Consider the following 26615-nt stretch of genomic DNA (forward strand, 5'->3'; position numbering starts at 1 on the left):
GTTACCCGTCTTGTAAAGAGACTGCTCAGAAGGCGGCAATGGCAAACCACTGCGTAGAAAAATTTGCCAAGAACAATCATGATCCTGGAAAGACCATGATCACACATGCCATACAACAGGCACATAATGATCGAACAATAGAGGTAAAAGCAGAACATCTTGGAGATAGTTGGAAGTGTCTGTTGAAAGAGAAACAGCAATAATATTTCAAGACTGAGTTTTCAAACCTGGGAAAATGTACACTCAATGGTCACTTTATTTACCTCCTTTACCCAATAAAGTGGCCGCTAAGTGAAAGTTTGTGGTCTTCTGCTGTTGTGGCAAGGTTCAACGTGTTGTGCATTCAGAGGTGCTCTTCTTCACACCGTTGTTTTAACACGTGGCTATCTGAGTTACTGTCACCTCCCTGTCAGCTTGGAGCAGCCTGGCCATTTTCATCTGACCCCTCTCGTTAACAAGATATTATAGCTCACAGAACTACTGCTCACTGGATTTTTTATTTTTGTTTTTTTTTGCACTATTCTCTGTAAACACTAGAGATTGTTGTTCATGAAAATTCCAGGAAATCTGCAGTTTCTGAGATACTCAAACCACCCCATCTGGCACCAACAACCAATCCAGTCAAAGTTACATGGACCGCAATTCTCCCACATTCTGAGCAGATTCACTGGTGATTGAATAGTTTTCCATTTGGAACTATTTAGATTCAGATATTGAATACAACAAAATCAATATGCAAACATGTTCTGTTTAACTAACGTTCGTACCACACAATACCAGACGATGGTTACCTCTAATATAAACAGTTCTCTAAGACAGTGGTCCACAACCTCCGAGCCGTGATACCGATATCAAAGGATGCAGCGGTGCAGCGAGAGCCAGAGCGCATCCAGCACATCTCTAAGAAAAAAGCCGAAATAAACAAGCTAATTAATTAGGTGCCACCCGGCAGGTAAATGTCGGACCAGATCAGAGGCGATTGCCGATTTCACTTGCTGTACGCGATGTTCATGCCTCTTTCCACGGCGCTGGAGCCTTCAGCTGTTCTATTGTTTGGTCAATTTAAACGCCAGCCCAGACAAGCTGAAAAGACAGGGCTGTCAGGATCGAGGTGACATGTTGAATCTACACAAACTTCTAATAAGGTATAGGCGCTGCCGAGCTTTCTTTGTAATGACAGTTACATGCTGGTCCCAGGACAGATCCTCTGGCACTTTTCAGAGAGAGAAAAGTCGATCCTTAATGCCAAAGGATTTAAATTTATTGACCTTCTCCACCTCAGTTCCTCTATTGAAGACTGGCTTCTGGGCGGCACCTAATTGTTTCTTTTCGGCTTTCTTCTTAAAGATGTGCTGGGTGCGATCCGGCTACCGCTGCACCCCTGCATGCTTCGCGGCCCGGAGGTTGGGGACCACTACTCTAAGATGCTTGCAGGTGATCACTCAGGTTTTGGAGCCTTTGCCGCAATTGCCCCATTTGTCCCTGTGAAAAGGAAGATTTGCAATAGCATATTGAACACTATTTCAGGTGGGTGCATGTGGGTAACGTGTGTAAAGATCTACAGAGGAGTTAGCACCATCAGTCCCTTCCTGACCACCTTCTCTCTGTTGGATCAGAAGGACATCCACATGACTTTCCTCAGGAGTGCAGCTTGAAGGAAAGCAGAAGTATCTTTAAATTGTTGGTATTTTATGTCAATGGATCGAAGGTAGGATTCATGACAGGAATAAAACTGACAAAGCTGCTGCTTGAATCTGAAAGATTACTTTCATCAACTTCTCCAGATGGGGCCAAACTCTCTCTGAAACATTGTACTTCTGATGGATTTCATTTTCTCAAGAAACAGCAGAGACACAACTACAGCTAAATAAAAATACATTAGATTAGAGAATAATGTCAGGGCCCTGGAAGAGAGCATATATTATTGCTATGCTTAAAAGTGGGGAAAAAAGTCAAAGGGACAGTAGTAACAGAGTAGAGCAATTGGAACTGTAACTCAAATGGATAAAAAAAATCCAAAAAATTAAAATATAACAAAGAATAGTGAGACGGATTTCATAGTTTAATAAAAAAAACTTACAACATAAAAGGTCATTCGGCCAACCAAGTCTTGTCCTTTTTCCAAACTTTTGCCTTTCAGTGACTCCAATAGAGAAAAGAATAGACACTTGAAAGAGAATTATTTGCTGGGCTATAAGGAAAGTGAGAATGAGACAGATGAAGATGCTCTAATAGGTGCTAGCATTAACTGGATGGATTGAATGGTTTCCCCCTATGCTGTAATAGCTCTGTGGTGTCCTGAAGAAGGGTCTTAGCCCAAAACATCGACTGTTTGTTCATTTCCTTTACTGCGTGTGTTGCTTTGGATTTCCAGCATCTGCAGAATTTTTCATGTTTATAAAGGGAACTTTTTCTCTCCATAGATGCTGTCTGGCCTGCTGAGTTCCTCCAGCATTTTGAGTTCGTTGCTCTGGGTTTACATACGTTATGGTTACCAGTATGAAAGCAACATTAAACATTAGCACAACATAGAAAGGAAAGTTCATTGAGCATTCACCTGTACTCAAAATAATTGTCACTCTTCAGAAATGCTGGAAGTCTTTCATTTATAATCCATGTAATACCCTGCTCCCGATCCAAGCACTAAAATTGACAGAGATAACATGACTTCAAATTAGTTTCCTTTACCATGTTATAGTTCCTCTAATTAAAGATTTAACTATAAATGGAAGAATAGATTTAATTAACACCTGAGGAAGGCATAACAAAACTCTATAGAGATCTTCAGTCATTGATAGAATTTTCTCAAGTTCAAGTTTAGTTGTTATTCAACCATACACATCAAAACAGTCAAACGAAACAGTGCTCCTCTGGAGCCAAGATGCAAAACATAGCACCAACAGTCACACACAGCACACAGTACATATAGTTATGATAGGAGATAAACATACATTCACAAAAAATAGTATAGCCTAAGTCCTGGCATGCCCTATAGATTGATGGTGCATGGGATGTTGTTGTGGAACCACTTTTCTGCAAGAACAAGGACACAGCAGTTCCTCATCATGAACTCGTAAAGCCACAGATGAAAACAAGCCGGCTTGTTTTCCACTGGGCGAATACTGGAGAGCAGCACTGGTGGGAGCAACCAACATAGCACAACTCTTTTCTCTCCTTCACCCCCTCCAGCTTCTTCTTCCAAAGGCGGATATAACAGGTGATGCCATGGCATAAGAGCCTAGTCCACTCAACAACTGAGGCCATGCAGCTTCCCCACTGTTTGTCTCACCAGAGAACTGGACCTGCAGCATTCTATACAACCAATATTCAACAGGGCCTTGCAATCACAAGAAGAACGTCCAAGACAATCATTCGGGAGCCATGATCGCATAGCAATTAGCACTAAGCCAACTGTCTGGGTCACTGGAGTTTGGAGTTCAATTTTGGCACCATCTGTAGGGAATCTCTGTACTTCCTCCCCTTAGAATGGAAGGGCCTACTCCTGCTGTATCTCTAAATAAAATAAATTTTTAAAAATTTGCACCATTTGTTGGACTGTGCTCTGCCTCTGTGCAACTACGGTATGCAACAAGACCAGCAGGCGACAATATGGTACACAACAACTCCAGCTCCATTGCTATCCAGCAACTCACCAGTGGGGTAGACCTGAGGTACTTAATGTTCTTAATATCCAGCAGTGACTTGCAATTGTATAATTGCATAAAGGATGAACAACTACACCATTGGTTGGACCCAGAGTGGCTGCACTGCCATCTTCCCAAAGTTCAATAGATTTGATAGGCTTTAAATAATTCCACAATATCCAGCTAGTGAAAGTATCACTTCTAGTAACTTCTGATGACAAACTGAAGGTGTACACTATTTGATTAAAATCTCAGTAATTTAAAAAGTAACTATATTAAAACATGATCCTCCAAAGCAGTTCCCACTTTTGAATTTAATCCTTTACCAATGCTTTTTGTGAAAAATCTAAAATTTTGTTCATTCTTCTGAATAACACAAGCAGCATGATTTTCTAAGTTGGGATTTACCTGCTAACCCTGAAAAATGTAGCATGAACTCAAAAGTTACACCCAGACCCCCTGCTATCCTGGAATTTACTCTACACAACAATTTTAATTGAACTTATCCTGAAAGATTGCTGGTTAAAACGCCAGGGTTATTTATCTTCCGGGAGTTTGCCAGCATTGTCTAATTTCCAGTTTTAACAAATTCTTCGGTTATTGTTTAAATAAGCAGGACAACTCAGACAAAGCCAGTAAAATTCTCATTAACATTTCACTTTGGGACCTGATGATGCCCAAGTCTCACACATAAAAATTGCTGGTGAACACAGCAGACCAGGCAGCATCTATAGGAAGAGGTACAGTCGACTGTACAGTACCTCTCCCTATAGATGCTGCCTGGCCTGCTGCGTTCACCAGCAATTTTTATGTGTGTTGCTTAAAATACCAGCATCTGCAGATTTCCTCGTGATGCCCAAGTCTTTTATATTTATTTACTTGTTTAGAGATACAACATGGTAACAGCCCTTACAGCCTAACGAGCCCACGCTGCCTAATTACACCCAGTGGACAAATTAACCTATGAACCCGCACATCTTTGGAATGTAAGGGGAAACCGGAGCACCCGGAGGAAAACCACATGGTCATGGGGAGAACGAACCCAGATTTAGCTATGCTGTGGCCTGACTAAGATAGCTGTTGTAAATTTCTGGCCAGATGAAGGCAGGGGGAAGAAAATCAGGAAGATACTGTGCACTAAGAGGGAGAAAGTAAGCGTATCTAAAAGCAATCAAGCTAACTTTGATAATTAGCTATTTGTTGGAAAAATTCCTGCACATGTTAAAATTCAACAAGTAGGACCAGTAACCATGGATTTGTTAAGGGAAGGTCATATCTGAACAACTGAATTGAATTTTTTTAATAGAATCACAGAATGATACACCATGCAAAGAACCCATTTAGACTGTAAATTCCATACTAAACAATGCAAGAGTAATTCATCTAGTTTACTATACATCTCTGTCCTCAGCCAACAGCCTGCAAATTCTTTTTCAGATACTTATCTAGCCTCATTTTGAACACCACCATTGAATCTGCCAACACTGCAACCTCAGCAGTGCCTCCATATTGGACGCCATCTATTATGTGCCACCTTACCAAAAGCCTTTGTGAAGAATATATAATATGCTTACTAGGTGGCATCTTATCAAATGCCCTTTGGTAGCTCATTTATACTACAAAGGTCAAAGTAAAATTTATCATCAGAGTACATACATGTCAACACTTACAACCCTGAGATTCTTTTTCTGCTGGTATACTTAGCAAATCTATAGAACAGTAACTGTAAACAGGATCTGTAAACTGTAAACAAACTGCGCAAATGCAGATAAATAAGAGGCTTAAAATAGCAAGATAAAAGAGTCCTTAAATGTGTAGCTATCCCCTTTTGTTCAAAAAGCCTGATAGTTGAGGGGAAGTTACTGTTCTTGAACCTGGTGGTGTGAGTCCTGGGGAACTTGCACCTTCTACCTGATGGCAGCAGTGAGAACCGAGCATGGCCTGGGTGGTGAGGATCTTTGATATGGATGCTGCTTTTCTATGGCAACATTTCATGTAGATGTGCTCAATAGTTTTACCCATGATGTACTGGGCCAAATCCACTACCTTTTGTAGGATTTTCCACTCAAAGGCATTGATGTTCCCATACTAGACCATAATGCAGCCTCTCATTATGTACATCAGCTTCCTTTCGGTCACTGATTCCCTCTATTACACCATCAAAAATATTATGAAATTATTTTGATATGATTTGCCTTTAATAAATTGATGCAAGCTTTCTGTAATTAATCCAAATTTGTCCATTTGATTGTTAATTTAGTTTCCTGCTTATTACTTGCTGAATGTTCCACACTGATTGGTGTATTACTGGGATTTATCCAAATACTCTCCTGAGTAAGTCCATACTGTTCTACAATTTACCATATTCCAACCCACAGGCACCGCTCATGAATCAGATCTTTGAAAGATTATAGCCAGGCCTCTGTAGTGCCCACTCTCATCTCTCACAGTAATCCACAATGCAACCAATCTTGACCAAAAGATTTTAATCCCTTTATTTCGGGACCCTTCTGTAGGTTGTAATCCTAATGAGATTTTAACTACATCTTCTATTACTGATATTCTATCAGCATCTTCTTCCTTAGAAAAGACTGATGTAAAGTAGTCATTTAGTAACAGCCACACCCTGTGCCTGCATAAAAATATTTTTTTCAAATGTCAGCTCCACCTCCAGTCTTACACCGTTTTCCTGATTAAATGCCTGTAAAATACTTTTGGATTCACTTTAAATTACCTTCAAGACTTTTTTTTATGCCCCCTCTCTCTTATTTCATTTTCTTTTACTGTAACTTCCAACAAACTTCTACAGTTGTCCATTTGAAGGTATCCTGACTCAATGCATCCTAATCTGATATGGCAATTCAAATGCACAGGAATGTAAGAAGCTGCAGAGAAAAGTAGACTCGGCCAAACGGCACATCCCTCACCACCACTGGTAGTTTTTACAGGAGGCACAACCTCAAGGAGGCAATAAGGATCATCAAAGATCCCCACTAGCCAGACGATGCCAGCTTTTCATAGCTACCATCATGCAGAAGCAGGCAGGAGATATAGAAGCCTGAAGTCCCACATTACCAGGTTCAGAAAACAGCTATTACCCTTCAACTATTTAGTTCTTGAACCAACTGGCAAAACCCTAGCGTCACCATGACAACTTTGAAAATTTTGTACTAAGATTGACCATTTTTCATTCTAGTTGTGTTCACTCGTGTAAAAATTGTGCATAATTTATGATTAATTTGTGTTTTTCTTATGAAAAATACTTAAAAGACCACAAGACACAGGAACAGAATTAGGTGATTCAGCCCATCGAGCCTGCTTCACCATTTGATCATGGCTAATTTATTTTCCCTCTCAACCCCATTCTCTTGCTTTCTCTCCATAACCTTGGATGCTCTTGCCAAAAACCTATCAAACTCCACTCTAAATATACCCAGTGACTTTACCTCCACAGCCATCTCTGGCAATGAATTCCACAGAATTACCAACCTCTGACAAAATAAAGCTCCTTTTCAGTTCTAAAGGGACATTCTTCTATTTTTAGACTGTGCCTTCTGGTCCTAGACTCTCCCACTATTGGAAACATCCTCTCCATGTCCACTTTATTTAGGCCTTTCAGCATTTGGTACATTTCAAGTGATTCCCCCATAATTCTTCTGAACTCCTGTGAGTACATTCTCAGAGCCATCAAATGCTCCTCCTCTATTTGTCAGAACAGCCTCAACAGTTTCTCTTTCGCCTCCTCCCACTTCCTCCAAACTCAAAGTGTAGCCATGGGCACCCACATGGGCCCTAGCTATACCTGCCTTTTTGTTGGCTACATAGAACTGTCCTTGTTCCAAGCCTTCCCTGGTAATACTCCCCAACTCTTTCTGCACTACATAGATGACTGCATTGGTGCTGCTTCATGCACTAATGCTGAGCTCATCAATTTCATCAACTTTGCCTCCAACTGGACAGTGACCACTGCTCCCTGGCCTTTAGCATTATCATGGAAAAGGATAGAATCAGAGAGGACAAGAATTTTTAATTGGAGAAAGGTCAATTATGAGGCTATGAGGCTATAAGGCTAGAACTTGCGGGTGTGAATTGGGATGAAGTTTTTGCAGGGAAATGTACTATGGACATGTGGTCGATGTTTAGAGATCTCTTGCGGGATGTTAGGGATAAATTTGTCCCGGTGAGGAAGATAAAGAATGGTAGGGTGAAGGAACCATGGGTGACAAGTGAGGTGGAAAATCTAGTCAGGTGGAAGAAGGCAGCAATACTTGAGGTTTAGGAAGCAAAGATCAGATGGGTCTATTGAGGAATATAGGGAAGCAAGAAAGGAGCTTAAGAAGGGACTGAGAAGAGCAAGAAGGGGGCATGAGAAGGCCTTGGCGAGTAGGGTAAAGGAAAACCCCAAGGCATTCTTCAATTATGTGAAGAAAAAAAGGATGACAGGAGTGAAGGTAGGACCGATTAGAGATAAAGGTGGGAAGATGTGCCTGGAGGCTGCGGAAGTGAGCGAGGTCCTCAATGAATACTTCACTTCAGTATTCACCAATGAGAGGGAACTTGATGATGGTGAGAAAAAAATGATTGAGGCTGATGTTCTGGAGCATGTTGATATTAAGGGAGATATTAAGGGAGGTGTTGGAGTTGTTAAAATACATTAGGACAGATAAGTCCCCGGGGCCTGACGGAATATTCCCTAGGCTACTCCACGAGGCGAGAGAAGAGATTGCTGAGCCTCTGGCTAGGATCTTTATGTCCTCGTTGTCCACGGGAATGGTACTGGAGGATTGGAGGGAGGCGAATGTTGTCCCCTTGTTCAAAAAAGGTAGTAGGGATAGTCTGGGTAATTATAAACCAGTGAGCCTTACGTCTGTGGTGGGAAAGCTGTTGGAAAAGATTCTTAGAGATAGGATCTATAGGCATTTAGAGAATCATGGTCTGATCAGGGACAGTCAGCATGGCTTTGTGAAGGGCAGATCGTGTCAAACAAGCCTGATAGAGTTCTTTGAGGAGGTGACCAGGCATATAGATGAGGGTAGTGCAGTGGATGTGATCTATATGGATTTTAGTAAGGCATTCCACAAGGTTCCACATGGTAGGCTTATTCAGAAAGTTAGAAGGCATGGGATCCAGGGAAGTTTGGCCAGGTGGATTCAGAACTGGCTTGCCTGCAGAAGGTGGTGGTGGAGGGAATACATTCAGATTGGAGGATTGTGACTAGTGGTGTCCCACAAGGATCTGTTCTGGGACCTCTACTTTTCGTGATTTTTATTAACGACCTGGATGTGGGAGTAGAAGGGTGGATTAGCAAGTTTGCAGATGACACAAAGGTTGGTGGTGTTGTAGATAGTGTAGAGGATTGTCAAAGGTTGCAGAGAGACATTGATAGGATGCAGAAGTGGGTTGAGAAGTGGCAGATGGAGTTCAACCCAAAGAAGTGTGAGGTGATACACTTGGAAACTCCAAGGCAGAGTACAAAGTAAATGGCAGGATACTTGGTAGTGTGGAGGAGCAGAAGGATCTCGGGGTACATGTCCACAGATCCCTGAAAGTTGCCTCACAGGTAGATAGGGTAGTTAAGAAAGCTTATGGAGTGTTAGCTTTCATAATTCGAGGGATAGAGTTTAAGAGTCGCGATGTAATGATGCAGCTCTATAAAGCTCTGGCTTGGCCACACTTGGAGTACTGTGTCCATTTCTGGTCACCTCACTATAGGAAGGATGTGGAAGCATTGGAAAGGGTACAGAGGAGATTTACCAGGATGCTGCCTGGTTTAGAAAGTATGCATTATGATCTGAGATTAAGGGAGCTAGGGCTTTACTCTTTGGAGAGAGGGAGGATGAGAGGAGACATGATAGAGTGTACAAGATAATAAGAGGAATAGATAGAGTGGATAGCCAGCGCCTCTTTCCCAGGGCTCGATACAAGAGGACATGGCTTTAAGGTAAGGGTGGGAAGTTCAAGGGAGATATTAGAGGAAGGTTTTTTACTCAGAGAATGGTTGGTGCGTGGAATGCACTGCCTGAGTCAGTGGTGGAGGCAGATACACTAGTGAAGTTTAAGAGACTACTAGACAGGTATATGGAGGAATTTAAGGTGGGGGCTTATATGGGAGGCAGGGTTTGAGGGTCAGCACAACATTGTGGGCCGAAGGGCCTGTACTGTGCTGTACTATTCTATGTTCTATGTTCTATGTTCAACTTCCACCCTGTCCTTAAATTCATTTCGTCCATTTCTGATCCCTTTCTTGATCTCTGTCTCCATCTCTAGAGACAAACTGTCTTCCAACAACACACCTAAAAAATGCTGGTGAACGCAGCAGGCCAGGCAGCATCTCTAGGAAGAGGTACAGTCGACGTTTCGGGCCAAGACCCTTCGTCAGGACTAACTGAAAGAAGAGATAGTAAGAGATTTGAAAGTGGGAGGGGGAGAGGGAGATCCGAAATGCTAGGAGAAGACAGGAGGGGGAAAGGATGGAGCTAAGAGCTGGACAGGTGATTGGCAAAAGGGATATGAGAGGATCATGGGACGGGAGGCCTAGGGAGAAAGAAAGGAGGAGGTGGGAAGCCCAGAGGATGGGCAAGGAGTATAGTGAGAGGGACAGAGAGAGAAAAAGGAGAGAGAGAAAAAAAATTAATAATAATAATAATAAATAAATAACAGATGGGGTACGAGGGGGAGGTGGGGCATTAGCGGAAGTTTGAGAAGTCAATGTTCATGCCATCAGTTTGGAGGCTACCCAGATGGAACATAAGGTGTTGTTTCTCCAACCTGAGTGTGGCTTCATCTTTACAGTAGAGGAGGCCATGGATAGACATATCAGAATGGGAATGGGACATGGAATAAAATGCATGGCCACTGAGGTGAAGTGTCGCCTCACCTGGAAGGACTGTCTGGGGCCCTGAATAGTGGTGAGGGAGGAAGTGTAAGGGCATGTGTAGCACTTGTTCCACTTACAAGGATAAGTGCCAGGAGGGAGATCAGTAGGAAGGGATGGGGGGAACGAATGGCCAAGGGAGTCGCGTAGGGAGCAATCCCTGTGGAAAGCAGAAAGGCGGGGGAAGGAAAGATGTGCTTAGTGGTGGGATCCCATTGGAGGTGGCAGAAGTTACGGAGAATAATATGTTGGACCCGGAGACTGGTGGGGTGGTAGGTGAGGACAAGGGGAACCCTATTTCTAGTGGGATAGTGGGAGGATGGGGTGAGAGCAGATGTACGTGAAATGGGGGAGATGCGTTTAAGAGCAGAGTTGATAGTGGAGGAAGGGAAGCCCCTTTCTTTAAAAAAGGAAGACATCTCCCTCGTCCTAGAATGAAAAGCCTCATCCTGAGAGCAGATGCGGCGGGGACGGAGGAATTGCGAGAAGGTGATAACGTTTTTGCAAGAGACAGGGTGAGAAGAGGAATAGTCCAGATAGCTGTGAGAGTCAGTAGGCTTATAGTAGACATCAGTGGATAAGCTGTCTCCAGAGACAGAGACAGAAAGATCTAGAAAGGGGAGGGAGGTGTCGGAAATGGACCAGGTAAACTTGAGGGCAGGGTGAAAGTTGGAGGCAAAGTTAATAAAGTCAACGAGTTCTGCATGCGTGCAGGAAGCAGCGCCAATGCAGTCGTCGATGTAGCGAAGGAAAAGTGGGGGACAGATACCAGAATAGGCACGGAACATAGATTGTTCCACAAAGCCAACAAAAAGGCAGGCATAGCTAGGACCCATACGGGTGCCCATAGCTACACCTTTAGTTTGGAGGAAGTGGGAGGATCCAAAGGAGAAATTATTAAGAGTAAGGACTAATTCCGCTAGACGGAGCAGAGTGGTGGTAGAGGGGAACTGGTTAGGTCTGGAATCCAAAAAAAAGCAGAGAGCTTTGAGACCTTCCTGGTGGGGGATGGAAGTATATAGGGACTGGGCATCCATGGTGAAAATAAAGCGGTGGGGGCCAGGGAACACAAAATCATCAAAAAGTTTAAGAGCCTGAGAAGTGTCACGAACATAGGGATTGAACAAGGGGGGATAAACCAGTGTCCAGGTATGCAGAAATAAGTTCAGTGGGGCAGGAGCAAGCTGAGACAATGGGTCTACCTGGACAGGCAGGTTTGTGGATCTTGGGTAGGAGGTAGAAACGGGAAGTGCCAGGTGTGGGAACTATAAGGTTGGTAGCAGTGGATGGGAGATCCCCTGAGCGGATGAAGTTGGTGATAGTATGGGAGACAATGGCCTGGTGCTCCTTAGTGGGGTCATGATCGAGGGGTAAATAAGAGGAGGTATCTGTGAGTTGTCGCTGTGCCTCGGCAAGGTAGAGGTCAGTACGCCAGACTACAACAGCACCCCCCCCCCCCCGCTATCAGTGGGTTTTATAGTAAGGTTAGGATTAGTGTGGAGGGAGTGGAGAGCACAGCATTCGGAAGGAGTGAGGTTGGAATGGAAACAAGGTGCAGTGAAGTCGAGGTGGTTGATGTCCCATCAGCAGTTAGCAATAAAGAGATCCAGAGCAGGCAGAAGACCAGAGCGGGGTGTCCATGAAGAGGAGGAGGGCTGAAGACGGGAGAAGGGGTGGGAGGGTCCTTGCCGAAGAAGTAGGCTCAAAGACGGAGCCGGTGGAAGAAGAGTTCCGCATCATGGTGAACACGGAACTCACTGAGTTGTGGGCGAAGGGGGACAAAGACGAGGCCCTTACTGAGGACAGAGCGCTCTGCCTCAGACAGTTGAAGGTCGGAGGGGATGATAAAGACCCGGCATGGATGAGAAGTGGGATCAGAGGGGGGAGGAGCAGGGAGGCTGGGGGTGTCAGTGGAGAAGGGAGGGTTAGGGTGAGAGGAAGATGGAGCCTCTGAGGACCCAGGAGTTGACGGTGGGATCTGAGGGAGACGGGGTTGCAGAATGGTGGTGGGGGAAGGGGAGACGGGAGTCACAACAGCAGCACATAAAGACCCGGCCTGGAGTTCAAGGCTGGGGTCGCAGTTGGTGGTTGTGCAATCGCTTTGAAGGTGTCCATGGTCATTGCTGGAGTCCGGGTTTTGAATATGCCCTGGGGTGTTGGCGCCGCCGAGATCAATGGCAGGGGCCGCAATCTGAAGTTCATGCCGGCTGGCCCCGTGTCTTCCAATATCATTTATACACCTATTGATTCCCATGGCTAAACTGCAGGGATTCACTTTCTGCAGGGATTGCTCTCTCTGTGATACCCTTTGTCCATTTATCCCCACTCATTAGTCTCTCTCCTGGCACTTATCTCCGCAAACAACAGAGATTCTTCACCTGCCCATTCACCTCCTCCCTCACCTCCATTCGAGGCTCCAAGTAGTCCTTCCAGGTGAGACAACACATCACCTCCAACACTGTGTACTGTGCTCCCAACGCAGCCTCCTCTACACTGGTGAGACCCAGTCTAAACTGGGGGACTACTTTGTCAAGCACCTCCACTCCATCTGCAAAAGGCAAAATTTCCCAGTGGCCAAGCATTTTAATTCTCACTCCCTTTCCATTCTGACATGTTGGTCCAGGGCTTCCTCTTCTGACACAGTGGGGTCTCTCTCAGGTTGGAGGAGAACACCCCATATTCCATCTAGATAGCCTCCAACTTGATGGCATGAGCATTGATTTCTACTTCTGATAATTTCCCCTCCTCCTCCCTCGCCTTCTATTCACCACTCTGGCCTCTTACTTCTTCTCCTCATGGGCCTATCACCTCCCCCTGGTGCCCAAACACCTTCTCTTTCTCCCAAGGTCCACTGTCCTATCAGTTTCCTTGTTATCCAGCCCTTTACCTTTTCCAGTTTTTTACTTCATCCCCCATCCCCACCCACTTGGCTTCACCTATCATCTTCCAGCTTGACCTCTTTCCCATCCCCCCCATCCCCCCCATCTTCTTATTCTGGCATCTTCCCCTTCCTTTCCAGTCTTGATGATGAAGGATCTCAGCCAGAAACAACTCTTAATTCATTTCCATAAATGCCAGACCTGCTGAGGTCCTCCAGCATTTTGTGGGAGTTGCTTCTCATAAGTAAACCGTTTCATTCCTGGGATCATTTTCATGAACTTCTTCTGAACCCTCTTCAATACCTACACATCCATTCTTAGATATGGGGCTCCAACTGCTCACACGACTCCAAATGTGGTCTGACTAATACCTTATAAAGCCTCAGCATTATATCCTTGCTTTTATATTCTTGCTCTCTCAAAATGAACGCTAACCTTGCATTTGTCTTCCTTAGTACCAACTGCAAATGAACCTTTAGAGAATCCAACACTAGGATTCCCAAGCCCCTTTGTATCTCTGCCTTCTGAATTCACTCCCCATTTAGATTAGTCTTTGCCTCTGCTTCTTTTACTAAAGTGTATGACCCTACATTTCCCCATTCTGCCGCCTCCTTGCCCATAAACCTAATCTGTCCAAGTCCTTCTGCAGACCCCCTGTTTCCTCAACACTATCTGTGCCTCCACCCAACAAGTCAAACGCTAGTTATCCTGTGACTTGCTGACACCTCAATGCTTTATCACTATCCACATGGCACAAAGCAGCATCTTCAAGCCAGGATGGAATACTCTCTATCTGCCTCGATAAGTACAGTTCCAGCAACACCCCAGAAGCTCAGTGACAGCCAGGACAAAGAAGCAGGCCACATTAGCACCTAATCAACCACCATAAACATTCCACCATTAATGCACAGTAGCTATCATGTGTACTATCTACAAAGCTCACTGTACCTCCTAAATCCGTGATCCAACAAGGAAGGACAAGAAGAATCTGGTAAATGGAAAGTTCACCACTGCTTGTTTTCCTCCAAGTTGCATACCACTGTAACTTTGAAATATATCACCAGTTCTTCTTTGTTATTGGGACTAAATCCTGAACTCCCCATCCAAAAACATGCAGGAGTTTGAAAGACAGTAGTGGTTCACTAGCACCTTCTCAAGGGCAGACAGGGATGAGTAACTAATGCTGGCTTTCCCAGTGATACCTAGACCCTAAAAATAATTAAAACAAGATTCCATGTCCCAGAACTTCTCAGTTTCTGAGAAGTCCTTACTCAATCTAGATGTCCATTTGATTGAAAAGAAGATGGTGATCATTGCCGAAAATGACTTTCAATTAGGTGGCCATTTGTTGTTATTTTGGCAACAATGGGAGAAAAGACCAGAAATGTGAAACCTGTGATGGTTTATTTTTCACATCTAAAACCAAATTTCCTAGTTGGTTGATTGTTGGATCACCTGATTGATGGATGTACATGTAGGTTGGAACTTTTGATGAGGATAGGCTGTTGTCTTACTTGAGGTAACGTGCTTTAACATCATAACAAATGTGCGTATTACTCCCTTTGCCCTAGGTCCACTGTTCTGTGCCCTTTATAGCTATTGCTAGATAACTCTAACCGATTAATCTCACTGATGAATGACTCTATCGTCTGTTATTCTTGCATTGCAAAACCCGAAATCTGTACACTCAAGCTTTCGTGACATGAGGATCTGATGGGTGGCTGATGTCACTGTGTTGTTAGAATCCTAAAACCCTCCTGTAAAAACTGCATCCACTCTTTTCCATCCTCATGTGATGAATCAGAATTTTGAAGGCAAATATAAATAAATCCCATGTTCAGTGTTTTAAGTGATCTGGTGATTGATCATTGAATGATGGGATATGTAATTCTGCAATATGATATCCCTGAAGGAGGTAGTTTTAAAGAAATGAAAGCAAGAGTAATTAGCATAATCAGATGAATTTTCATGCAATTAAATTTTCTGTGGAGGCAAAGCCAAATATAGCTCCATCCTGTAACGAATGAGTAATATGTTCTTGAACTTCTTGCAGCTGCTCTTCCTGTTTAGGCTCAGCCCCATCCTCGGCAGTACTCACAAGCAATCACAATACTCTCGTATATGGTCTATTCAAAGTTTTATGAAAATTTAACCCTGTAATTTCTTTTCTACAGACTAATTAGAAAATATGACAGTACACATTATATACAACCATGCAAGTTGAAAGTTATACATATATATACTCAGATCCCTGTTTCTGAAAATTCATTTACATGAAAAACATGAAATATTCAAGTGTTTTCTTTTGAACATAGGACATCTGCAGTGATTTTGTTCTAATTGAGATTTCCGCAGGCACCATCTTTCTTATTTTTACTCTCTGATGGGCATATTCAAAAGGATGGCCTGGTAGTGTAGTGGTTAGCACAATTGCTTTGTAATGTCAGTGATCACTGATTAGGGTTTGATTCCCACTGCAGCCTGTAAGGAGTTTGTACATTCTCCCCGTGACTGCATGGGTTTCCTCCAGGTGTTCTGGTTTCCTCCCATAGTCCAAAGACATATGGTTAGGGTTATGATAATGAGATGTGGGCATGCTATGTGGCACTAGAAGTATGTTGACACTTTCGAACTGCCCCCTGCACAACCCTCGGACTCTGTTCGTCATTGACGTAAATGACAAATTTCATTGTACGTTTTGATGCAAGTGTCAATTAAAGCTAATATTATCCTGTAATTATATCGCAAATCATCTACTAACCTCCACAGTGAACTTGTCATCAAATTTCCAGTGCTGAGCGGTGATATTTCGTTCAAATTTAGGATATTGTTCTTTTGATTTGACTGTCACATTGTAGATCGGGTCAATAGGCATGTAAGCCTGCACCAAACCTTTCAGCTGTTTCAAAAGATTTTTCTTGGCGCTGTCAATAATTTCAAATAACTGTCTTTCTTTGTTATACCAAATTTGCTTTGGAAAGCTCTGAAATAAAAAGAGAATGTATATTTAAATATACAAAGACAGAACTCCAGACATCCCACCCTGCAAAAACTCATTTCAGGGAGGTAGCACCCCTGCTTCCCCCGCCACAACCCCATATCTGCCTCCCCCAGTCCAGTTGACCCCCAAGGGTGTATGTAATACTTTGTTTAGTGATTTTGTCTAATCTGTAAATCTGTAAACAAAGTTGCAGAAAGTGTGACATTAAAATATGTACTTATATTACCATGTTTATTCTATTACAACTTTAAGCAAGTCTACATGGAGTTTGGCCTCATCACATAGGACATTTGTGTAGCTCCTTAGCAGCTAGCCAGTTAGTTTAAATAACGTTAGCTATGCTAATGAACGAATGACACCTGTTAAACTCACTTCAATGTGTCTTTTACATTTTAACCCACCATGGGTAATAGAAATGTCACTGTTGCAAACAATGCAACAGTGCAGACAGTGCAGATAGCAAACAGTGCAGCGAGCAACATTGTCATTATTTTTGAGGTCGACTGTAAAGCCCGCCCACAGAGAAAACTGATAGGTCTACTTAGCACAAAGAGAGACCAATCAGGATGCTCGCTCTTCCTCTCCCTCTCAAAAAAAAATCAATTTCCAGGATATTGTATATAATTTCTGGGTGTCAGGGAGCCGCTATCAATATGCAGGAGACTCCAGGAACTTCCAGGAGAGATGGGATGTCTGGAATTCTAATCTCAGCCATACACTTTGCTAACACGGTTACATTGATTAGGAATCTCCATAAAGAATATTTCACTAGCAAGGAAAATATCATCTGAGCATAAGAAATAAGTATGCATTGTTTCATCTTCTTTGAAAACAGTTTTTAATTTGGAAAAATATTGGAGAAGGGGAAAATATCTTTTGACTGTGCTATAAGATTAAAGTGCCATGTGATGAACCCATGAAAAATGTATCCAGATAAAGATGAAGAAATACTTAGAATGATGCAACAATTCATCCTTCTTTCTGACTCTTTGTGCTGCCCTATTATGAAGTCCAACACATAACATCTATAGAGGAATAAAGTATTAACTGCCTAGCTTATTTGTGTCATGGAGCAATGGACTAGGTTCAAATTGAATGCTGATCAAATGTGCAAGAACAAACAACATATTTTACGTCAAAAAATGACATACCAAGAGATAAGTTACAGTAATTATGTCAGCCTTGGGTTAATTATTACTTAAGTGGCAAAGGTAGGAGGGATCCGTCAGCAAGAAAGAAAGTTGGTGGTTGACAACCTCATACATTAAAAATAATTATATACGGGGATAACAACTATAACTGCTTGAATGAATAATTTGACTTCAATTGATTTTGGAATAGATCCAGGAATCTTAACCATAATAATACAGACAAAATATAGTATTTAAAGCAGCATAATTTCCAACATATTCCTATGAATCGGCCTGAAGCATTACTTCAATTTCTCCCTCCAACATTGCTGTTTGCCTACTGAGTATTTCTAGCATCTTATTATCCTAATGTTAGATTTCCAGCAACTGCAATATTATGCTTTTGGATTCAATTTTTCAATAGTGTCCTGCAGCACTTAAAAAAGTTCTAGGGCACTGGGAAATGGATGTTCTTTTTTTTAGCGTTGTGTGCTTTTTTTTGAATCTGGATTGAAGAAATCCACTGACTGAGAAATTGAGTGTCATGAAATCAGGTTATGACTACATATGGAAGTTGCAGTTGTCACAAGGACAGACTCTGCTGTGCAGTCTGAGTGCCTCGCAGGCAAACAACTGAAAGGGCTCGGCAATCACACTCATGAGTATGCATGTTCCAGACAATTACAGGTCCTTGTGATTGTACTTAACTCCCTTCCATTTGTTTCAGTCTTTTCATGTCTTGACTGAAGCGCAATGACAGCAATGCTCCCTGTTTACCTTAGTCCTCATTCTGGGAAAGTGCAAACTGAGCGCAAGATTGACATTGTAAAGGGGAGGATTTAATTTAGAATATTGTTACTGCTTCTGAGCTGCAGTGTTGCCGCTGGTTTTAGTTTGAAAGTTTCAGCTAACGGCCCTGTTGGCCTAACATTTACTATTTTCCTTTTCTTCTACACAGTTCTACAAAAAAAAATCAGCGAACTGTTCAATCTGCTTCAGTGCCTCTCCCTCTGCACTTGGGACATCACTGTACACTGTGGCAGCAAGATTCGACCATCAAAATGGACGCAGTGGAGAGAGAACAGGTAACCATAGCCCTGACATTCATTTGTCAAGTAGGAGAGGAGTTAAAGTCAGTGGAGGCTGGGTGAGCACAAGTAGCTCGTGCAGTGTGACAGCTACTCTCAGAGTGGCAAGCCCAGTCCAAACCGAAGTTCATCGGTAAGATGGAGGTGAAGTTGGAGTCAGTAAAGACTGGATTGACAGTACAGTCTCACAGTGGAACAACTGCTTTCAGAGTGGCAAACACAGTCCAAGCAGAAAGAACAGATTTGTTAGGATTTGCAGCAACAGTTCAACAACTCACCAGAGACAGCCAGAAATCAGGTGGCAGCCATTACTGCTCTTGCTGCTGCTACTCAGCAGCTTTCTGCCAAGACAGTCCCACTCCCAGCATCAGCATCTCCCACATCCTCCTCGGTAGCAGTCTCATTAGCCTCAGCAACTATGCCCCAGTTCCCTTGGCAGCTTGCAGACCTGAACTGAGTATTCCTCCAGCAATCTCCAGGATACAATAGGGTCCTATAAGACAAACTTAGATAGGTTCACGGAGCTTAGAAAAATAGAGGGCTATGTGCTAGGGAAATTCTAGGCAGTTTCTAGAGTAGGTTGCATGATCGGTACAACATTGTGGGCCAAAGGGCCTGTAAAGTGCTGTAGATTTCTATGTTCTAATCAGATACTTAAGTGACCTCAACAACTGCAAGAACCTCATTACCCAGTGTGAGCTGACTTTCTAAGCTCAGCCAGGTTAGTTCAGTTACATTCTGCTGAACTGGAGTCAAACAACAAAGAAACGGACTCATGCCCAGTGAGTCTGTGTCACCAAAAAATATCTGTTTGCTATTTTACACTAACTACATTTTGTTCTCCCACATTCACATCAAATCCCTCAGGATTCTGACACTCACATGCACACTAGGGATGGCTAATCAACCTTCAAATCTACATAAATTGGCATGTGGGAGGAAACCATTTTAGAAATCATAGGTTGAACTCTGATTGCTGGAGCTGCATCTAAAAAGTAAATGCAGTTACAACACCCAGTTATCGTGTTCAATATGAGCTAGAAAGACTAAAATTTTTTAAGCACAGCTGAGATCATTGTCAGCAGAGGTCCCCACCAGCACAAAAGCTGGTCAACTCTCCCAAAAGCCCAGCAAGGGTAAGATAGAGGGGGTGGAACAGGCAAGCAGTCTGAGAGGCTGGTGGCATGATAGGCAGTAAACACTGCCAGCAGTCAGGCTACCTGCTGGCCTCAAAAGAAAGGAAGTGCCGGTAATTACAGCACTAACTTGATGTCATGGAATAGATGATCTGGTCCAAGATCAGAGACAGCACTGGCAAAATGCTTGAAACATATACAGTAATTATATTGACTGCATAATTACTAGGTTACGGATCAGTTTGAATTTATATTGGAAGATATTTCTGCTGTGTATTTAATATTTCAGTAGTATTTGAGTAATATTGTAAATATATTGTTTGACAAAGCATTCTTGTTCATAATTAATTACATGTTATATATAAAATGAATTGCATATATCATGACATTACCATGTGGTATGTATGCACCTCACTTAAACTAAACACAAAACTAAGACTCTCATCCTTTTGGACTCCCGCCTTTTTACTACAATTAGTTTTTCTGTTGTGAAGTTGCAAAACAAAACAGTGGTGATGAGGAAGTTTTAAATAAACCCATGCAGCAAGACGTTCAAGTTTTAAAAAAAAGGAACAGTTGAGTTTAAATGAAAATGCAACGCAGCATGTGCAGAGACAATCAAGTTAAAAATGAAAGGCAGAAAACCTAAGAATTAACGGGTTCATACACAATGAGTACTGGGCGAAAAGAATCATTAAAAAAAAGAGCAGAAATCGGTGGCTACATTGAAAAAATTGATGTGTTTGATTACATAAAAGATAACTGGATTTTGTATACTGAACCAATTAAGCAGTATTTTAAAACAAATGAAATAGCCAATGAGAAACAAGTATTAATTTTGCTAAGTGCATTGGTTCAAAGGTCAAGTTTACTGTCAGAGAAATGTATACAATATACATCCTGAAATGCTTTTTCTTCGTAAAACATCCACGAAAACAGAGAAGTACCCCAAAGAATGAACAACAGCTAAACGTGAGAACTCCAAAGTACCCCCCCAGCTCCCCCCTCCTGCACATAAGCGGCAACAAGCAATGATCCCCCTCCAAGGGTTAAAAGATTCAAAGATTAACTGCTCCAATCAAACCAGCTGAAATTAACTTTGCTAATATAGTAAAAGTAATGCAGGAACATTTAGAACCAGAATACTTTAGGTTTCATAAGCAAAATGAAAAAGGAGGGGAGTTCATTTCATCATGCTGAAATTGATGAAATTGGCTGAATTGAAGAGATTGGGCATTGTCAGTTAAATGATGAGCTTAATGATGCACTGAGAGATTATTTAGTTTGTATGGAATCTTATAAGAAAGCATTTAAAAAATGGCTTCTAACTGAAGTACAACTTAGATTTAAAAGAGCAGTTGAAATAGCTGTATCAATGGCAACTGCAGACAGAGATGCAATTGAGTTGCAGTCAGGAATGAAAGTGAGCATGAACAAAATTACAGCATCTAGATGGAGGCCAACCGAGCTGATCACGTTGTGTTACCTTTATGGCAGGGGCTCACATACACCAGATCAATGCAGGTTTAAGAGTGAAAATGCAGAAAATGCAACAATGTAGGACACATACAAAGAGCATGTAGGGCAGACAGGAATTAATGGACTGCACAGGGAAGAGAAAAAAGCTAAAAAGTAAAGTTGTAGTTTCAAATCCAGCACTAATCCGCAGACTGTTGATGAAAATTGTGATAATGATGAGAGTGACACTGGACTGAGTAGCTTTGAGATTTACAATGAGGAAGCTAACAATAGGCAAGCAATAAGGCTTACACCAGAAATGAACAACAAATTAATTAAAATAGAATTGGACATCTGCATGGCTGATTCAGTCGTTCCACAAATGAGTTTGAACAGCATTTCAAAGATACTGAAATGAAGTCTGCAGATATCCAACTAAGAACTTATACCAGAGAAAAGATAACCCTTGTGGGAATGACATCTGTTACAATGAAATACAACAACAAACATGCCACAATGGGCTTGTATGTGGCAAAAACAAGAGGGCCAGCACTGTGGAGGCATGATTGGCTGAGATAACTACAACTTGATTGGAAACCTATCCACTATTTCCATGTCGCATTCCCTGCAATAGAGTCAACTGAAAATAAATTTAAATAGGTAATGACGATGCCATAACTCTCTCCATGCTGGACGCCATAAACAGTTGTATAACAGGCAGCAAATAGGAATTGGTGTCAAGCTCAGGGCCTCTGGTTGGAAAGCATATTGGACCAAAGACAGACGATGCTGCTCAGAGGAGTCGTGAAAGTGATGAAAGCAGTAATCAGACTACAACAGTTTTTATACGCAACATATCTGAAAAAGCTTCTGATATGTTAATCAGGCAGTTACTTGAAAAATTTGGATTGGATTTAAGTTGGAACGGTCTTCAAGGAGTTACAGGAAAGTTGCAAGCATTTGGCTTTTGTGAATATAAAGAACCAGAATCTACTCTGCGTGCATTAAGGTTATTGCTTCTGAACATTTAAAGAGAATTCAGGAAACAGTTAACAGGTCTTTAGTGTGTTGACCAAAGAAACCAATAATCACAATACTGGCAAAAGGATTTTAAAAGTTAATTAAAACACATTCTGTTAAGCTTGCACTTATGGGAGGGGAAATAATGAAATTCCTGCTAAAGGAGAACTTATAAAATCATCTAGAAAACAAAAATATTGAATGGTCATTATTTATTCTTTTCCTCCTTCATTGTAGCATAGGAGGCAGTGCCTGTAACTATCCACGAAACGTACTACAGTTAATCACAGACCGACAGTGTGTCCAAAACCCAAGGAAGGAGCATGCATGCATGGGGTCATCATCAGCTGCAGATTTCTCTGGATCAAACACTACCCTGAGTTAGATAGTTAGTTATGTAGACCAAACACTCCCCCGAGTTAGTTAGTTATGTATGTAGATCAAACACTACCCCGAGTTAGTTAGTTATGTATGTGGATCAAACATTACCCCGGGTTAGTTAGTTAGTTATGTAGAGATACAGTGTGGGATTGGCCCCTCTGGCCCAATGAGCCACATCACCCAGCAACGTAATCACAGGACAATTTAAAATGATCAATTAACCTACCAACGAGTACATCTTTAGCCTGTGGGTGGAAAATTGAACAACCAGAGGAAACCCATGCATTTACAGAGAGGATGTACAAACCCCTTACAGAAGACGCTGGGATTAAACTTCGAGCTCCAAAGCTCCGAGCTATAATAGCGTCACGTTAACTGCTACACTACCATGGTGCCTTGGGAATACATCTCCATTCTTTCATTAGTGCGGGGCCTAAATCCTGGAACTCATTCTTTCAACAGTGTCATGAGAATTAAGAAATGTGACAAGCAGCATTTCAATGTGCCAGTTCACCATTACCTTCTCAAGGGCAAATGGGATGGGCAATATGTGTTGCCTTCACCGGTGATGCTCAGATGGCAAAAATTTTGAATAGAAATCTCAGGAGGGGTCAACATTTAGAGCTGAGTTGATGACAGATTTTTGGAAACCATCCACTGGGTTTTGCACATACAAGTCACAGGATGATGAATTTTTGTTTAAAGAAATGAAGGATAGGAGGAGTGGTTCAGAATATGGAGGAGGTGCAAGATTAGTAAGAAGCAATGATGAGGATGGGGGAAGAAGCGGCTGTGAAGATGCAGATGATCTAGCCTTCACAAACACAAGAAAATCTGAAGATGCTGGAAGTCCAAAGCAACACACAAAATGTTGGAGGAATTCAACAGGTCAGACAGCATCTACGGAAATGAACAGTTGATGTTTTGGGCTAAGACCCTTCTTCAGGGCTGAGAAGGAAGGGGGAAGACAGCAGAATAAAAAGGTATGAAGAGGGGAAGGAGGCTGGCTGGAAGGTGATAGGTCAAGCCAGGTGGTGGGAAAGGTCAAAGCTGGAGAAGGAAAAATCTGATAGGAGAGGAAAGTGGACCATAGGAGAAAGAAAAGGAAGAGGGACCCGGGGGGCGGGGGGTGGGGGAATTAAGCAGCTGAGAAGTGAAAGGTCAGAGCCGGGAAAAGAGGAGGCAGGGGTAGAATTTGTTTATCAGGAGGAGAAATTGAAATTCATACTATTGGGTTGGAGGGTACCCAGACACAATACAAGATGTTGCTCCCCCACCCTGAAGGTGGCCTCTTCTTGGCACAAGAGGAGGCTATAGATCAACATGTTGGAACGGGAATCAGAATTAAAACGTTTGGTCACCGGGAAGTTTTCACACTTTCTTAAACACTTTTAACATACCTACTACGCATTTACTTATATTCCTTGCGCAAAATGATTAAGTCTAAATTAACTGATCCAAGAATATCCGAGTAACTAATATCCACACAATGAAGAATCAAAACCACAGAGAAAACATGTCAATTATTATTTTCATTAATTTATATATTTTTAATTGTGGTTACAACGTACCAGTTTTATCTGCAAACAAAAGAATTGTAGCAATAACAATCTATTCTTGATTTCCAAGACTATGAAATTTTTACAACAGGAAAAGCAATAGGAAAACATGTACAGTGAATCTAGAATGAGAGACAACATAGCAAATGGAATGGTATAGGATAGCATTTTCAAAGCCTAGATTGTCAGGAGGAGACCTGCTATATTTTAAAACAGTCTTGCTGTTAATCTTTTAACAAAATGAAGTATTGTGCATTTTCTTACTGACTCTGCATTGCCATATCTTTCAAGGTGATTTTTAACAGTGGAATCTGCTGAAGGGCTTGAAAGGTGGCCATCAACTGCTGTGGGTCTTGAGATCCTGGCATTTGATTGAGCTGACCTGGACTAGGGATAAACGAGGACTCGCAGGACAGAGGTATGGTGTTGTCATAGAAAATGCCCCTTGGTCTACTTTGTACATCCCTATCACCAACTAACCATCTACACCAATCTTTTTTCCAACATTCATCCTGTAGCTTTCTATGCCTTGCCATTAGAAGTCAAGGGAAGGGGTTTGGACTTCCTTTGTTTCAGATGTGGCACTTGAGAACTTGAATAGAATTTTCCCTATCAGCTCGAAGTTGATTAAAAGTAAAACAACAAAAACTATTTTGATGCTGGAAGTCTGAAATAAAAACAGAAAATACTGGAAGGGTCAGGCAGCATCTGTGGAAGGAGAAACTGTTAAATGTTCAGGTTGACGACCATTCATCAAAACCAAGAAAGAGAGCAAGTTAGTCTAAGCAGCAGAGGTAGGTTCATCAAAGAGAATATCTGAATTAACTGATTCCACCATCTCCTCTACACTTTCGGCGTTAAAAACCTACCCCTCAGATCCCTTTTAAAACTCCTGTCATTCACTTCAAAATTGTGCTTTCTTGTTTTTGGTAATCCTACCATGGGAAAATATATTTGATTACTAAGGAAAACAAGCCCAGTGCATTCAATCTCTCCCCATAAATAAAATCCTCCAACTCGGGCTATGTCATGATGAATATCCTCTGCACTCTGTCCAGCACAAACCCATTCTTCTTAGAGTGTGGCCCCCTCTACAATGGACTGGGTGATTGCTTTCCGGAGCTCCTGCAATCATTTTGCCAAAGTGACCCTGACTTTTCAATTTAACATCTCACACACTCCCATCTTTCATTGTTACAATGAGGTCCAATGTGGGAGTGCAAGAGTAACATCTCATTTCTAGTCTGAAATCATTGCAGCCTGCAAGACTGTAATGAATTCTCCAAATCTGACAACTGGCTTTTGCTTTCTGCTTAAATCAGGGCCCGCCATTCCTATTTGAAAATTCTGGCACATCATCCTGACTTAACATTAGCAATATATTACAAGAGCAAAGCAGTTTAACTGACCACTTAATGGTTACATGCTTTCACCTACTACAGTCATTCACTTTATTCTACATTTACTAATCAGCCCACCCATATTTTTGACAAATCAGCTGAGATCCCAGCACTGATCCTTAAGAAACATTGCTGGTAATATTCCTCGGATCCGAATAGCACCCTTCCGCCACTACCCTCTGTCAGAGATGAGGAGGAAAATTTTTAGCCAGAGGGTGGTGAATCTGTGGAATTCATTGCCACAGACATCTGTGGAAGTTAAGTCATTGGGTATATTTAAAGCAGAAGTTGATAAATTCTGGATTAAGGGTGTCAAAGTTTACAGGGAGAAGGCAGGAGAATAGGGTTGAGAGGGATAATAAATCAGCCATGACGGAATGGGGAGAAGACTCAACAGGTCGAATGGCCCAAATCTACTCTTATGTCTTATGATCCTAAGGTGATGAACTTATAAACATATTGAATTGATATTAACTTCACCCATTGAAGAATTTTAATTTTTCCTGATTTTTATTAATCAAAGTTCAGTGTTTTTTTTTACAAAAAATGCTAGGATCTGTGCTCAACGGCTAAAGAATGTTAAGGAAGTCCAATGCTCCTGTTTGTTAATTAATGTTCCACCAAAAATCACCATGAGATCTGTTAGGACAACAGAAGCTTGACGTGTGGTGTTGGTTGTGAATTACTTAACTCTGTTTACAGGATGCTGCTTCAGGTCTAAATCCATCCTGCTTATCACAGCGATTGTTCTAGGTGAAAGTTTCCACACTGAACTCAAGAATTCCTCCATAAGAATAGCACAGAATCTTCCCAAATTGGCACAGATACTTACATCTGAATAGGTCATTGGTGAGGATGATGCCTTAGAGGCTTTCCACTTCATGTTAGTGTTCTCACTCTAGTACACAACATAACTAGCCTAGCAACTATTTCCTTCAGTCAGTTTGGTCAATAAATCTAAAATTGTTGCTGGACATACTGGATATAGCACCACCTCCAGCTTTTCTAAGTGTTTATTTCAAACAAGAAATAATACGTATGCATC

General features: G+C 42.0%; 1 protein-coding gene across 1 annotated transcript in view; it reads right to left on the reverse strand.

Annotated features, from left to right (window-relative positions):
* The window catches only part of LOC140191985 (regulator of G-protein signaling 22-like), a 204855-nt gene that overhangs the window by 149073 nt on the left and 29167 nt on the right, over window positions 1-26615 (reverse strand). The window contains exons 2-3 of the mRNA XM_072249889.1: window positions 16159-16380; window positions 2558-2643 (exon numbers count right to left, since the gene is read on the reverse strand). Coding sequence (XP_072105990.1) covers window positions 2558-2643; window positions 16159-16272 — 200 coding nt within the window. The 5' untranslated portion in view covers window positions 16273-16380. The remainder of the gene's footprint in view (window positions 1-2557; window positions 2644-16158; window positions 16381-26615) is intronic.

This window comes from Mobula birostris (genome assembly GCF_030028105.1).
Source record: "Mobula birostris isolate sMobBir1 chromosome 1 unlocalized genomic scaffold, sMobBir1.hap1 SUPER_1_unloc_1, whole genome shotgun sequence".
NCBI classification, from domain to species: Eukaryota; Metazoa; Chordata; class Chondrichthyes; order Myliobatiformes; family Myliobatidae; genus Mobula; species Mobula birostris.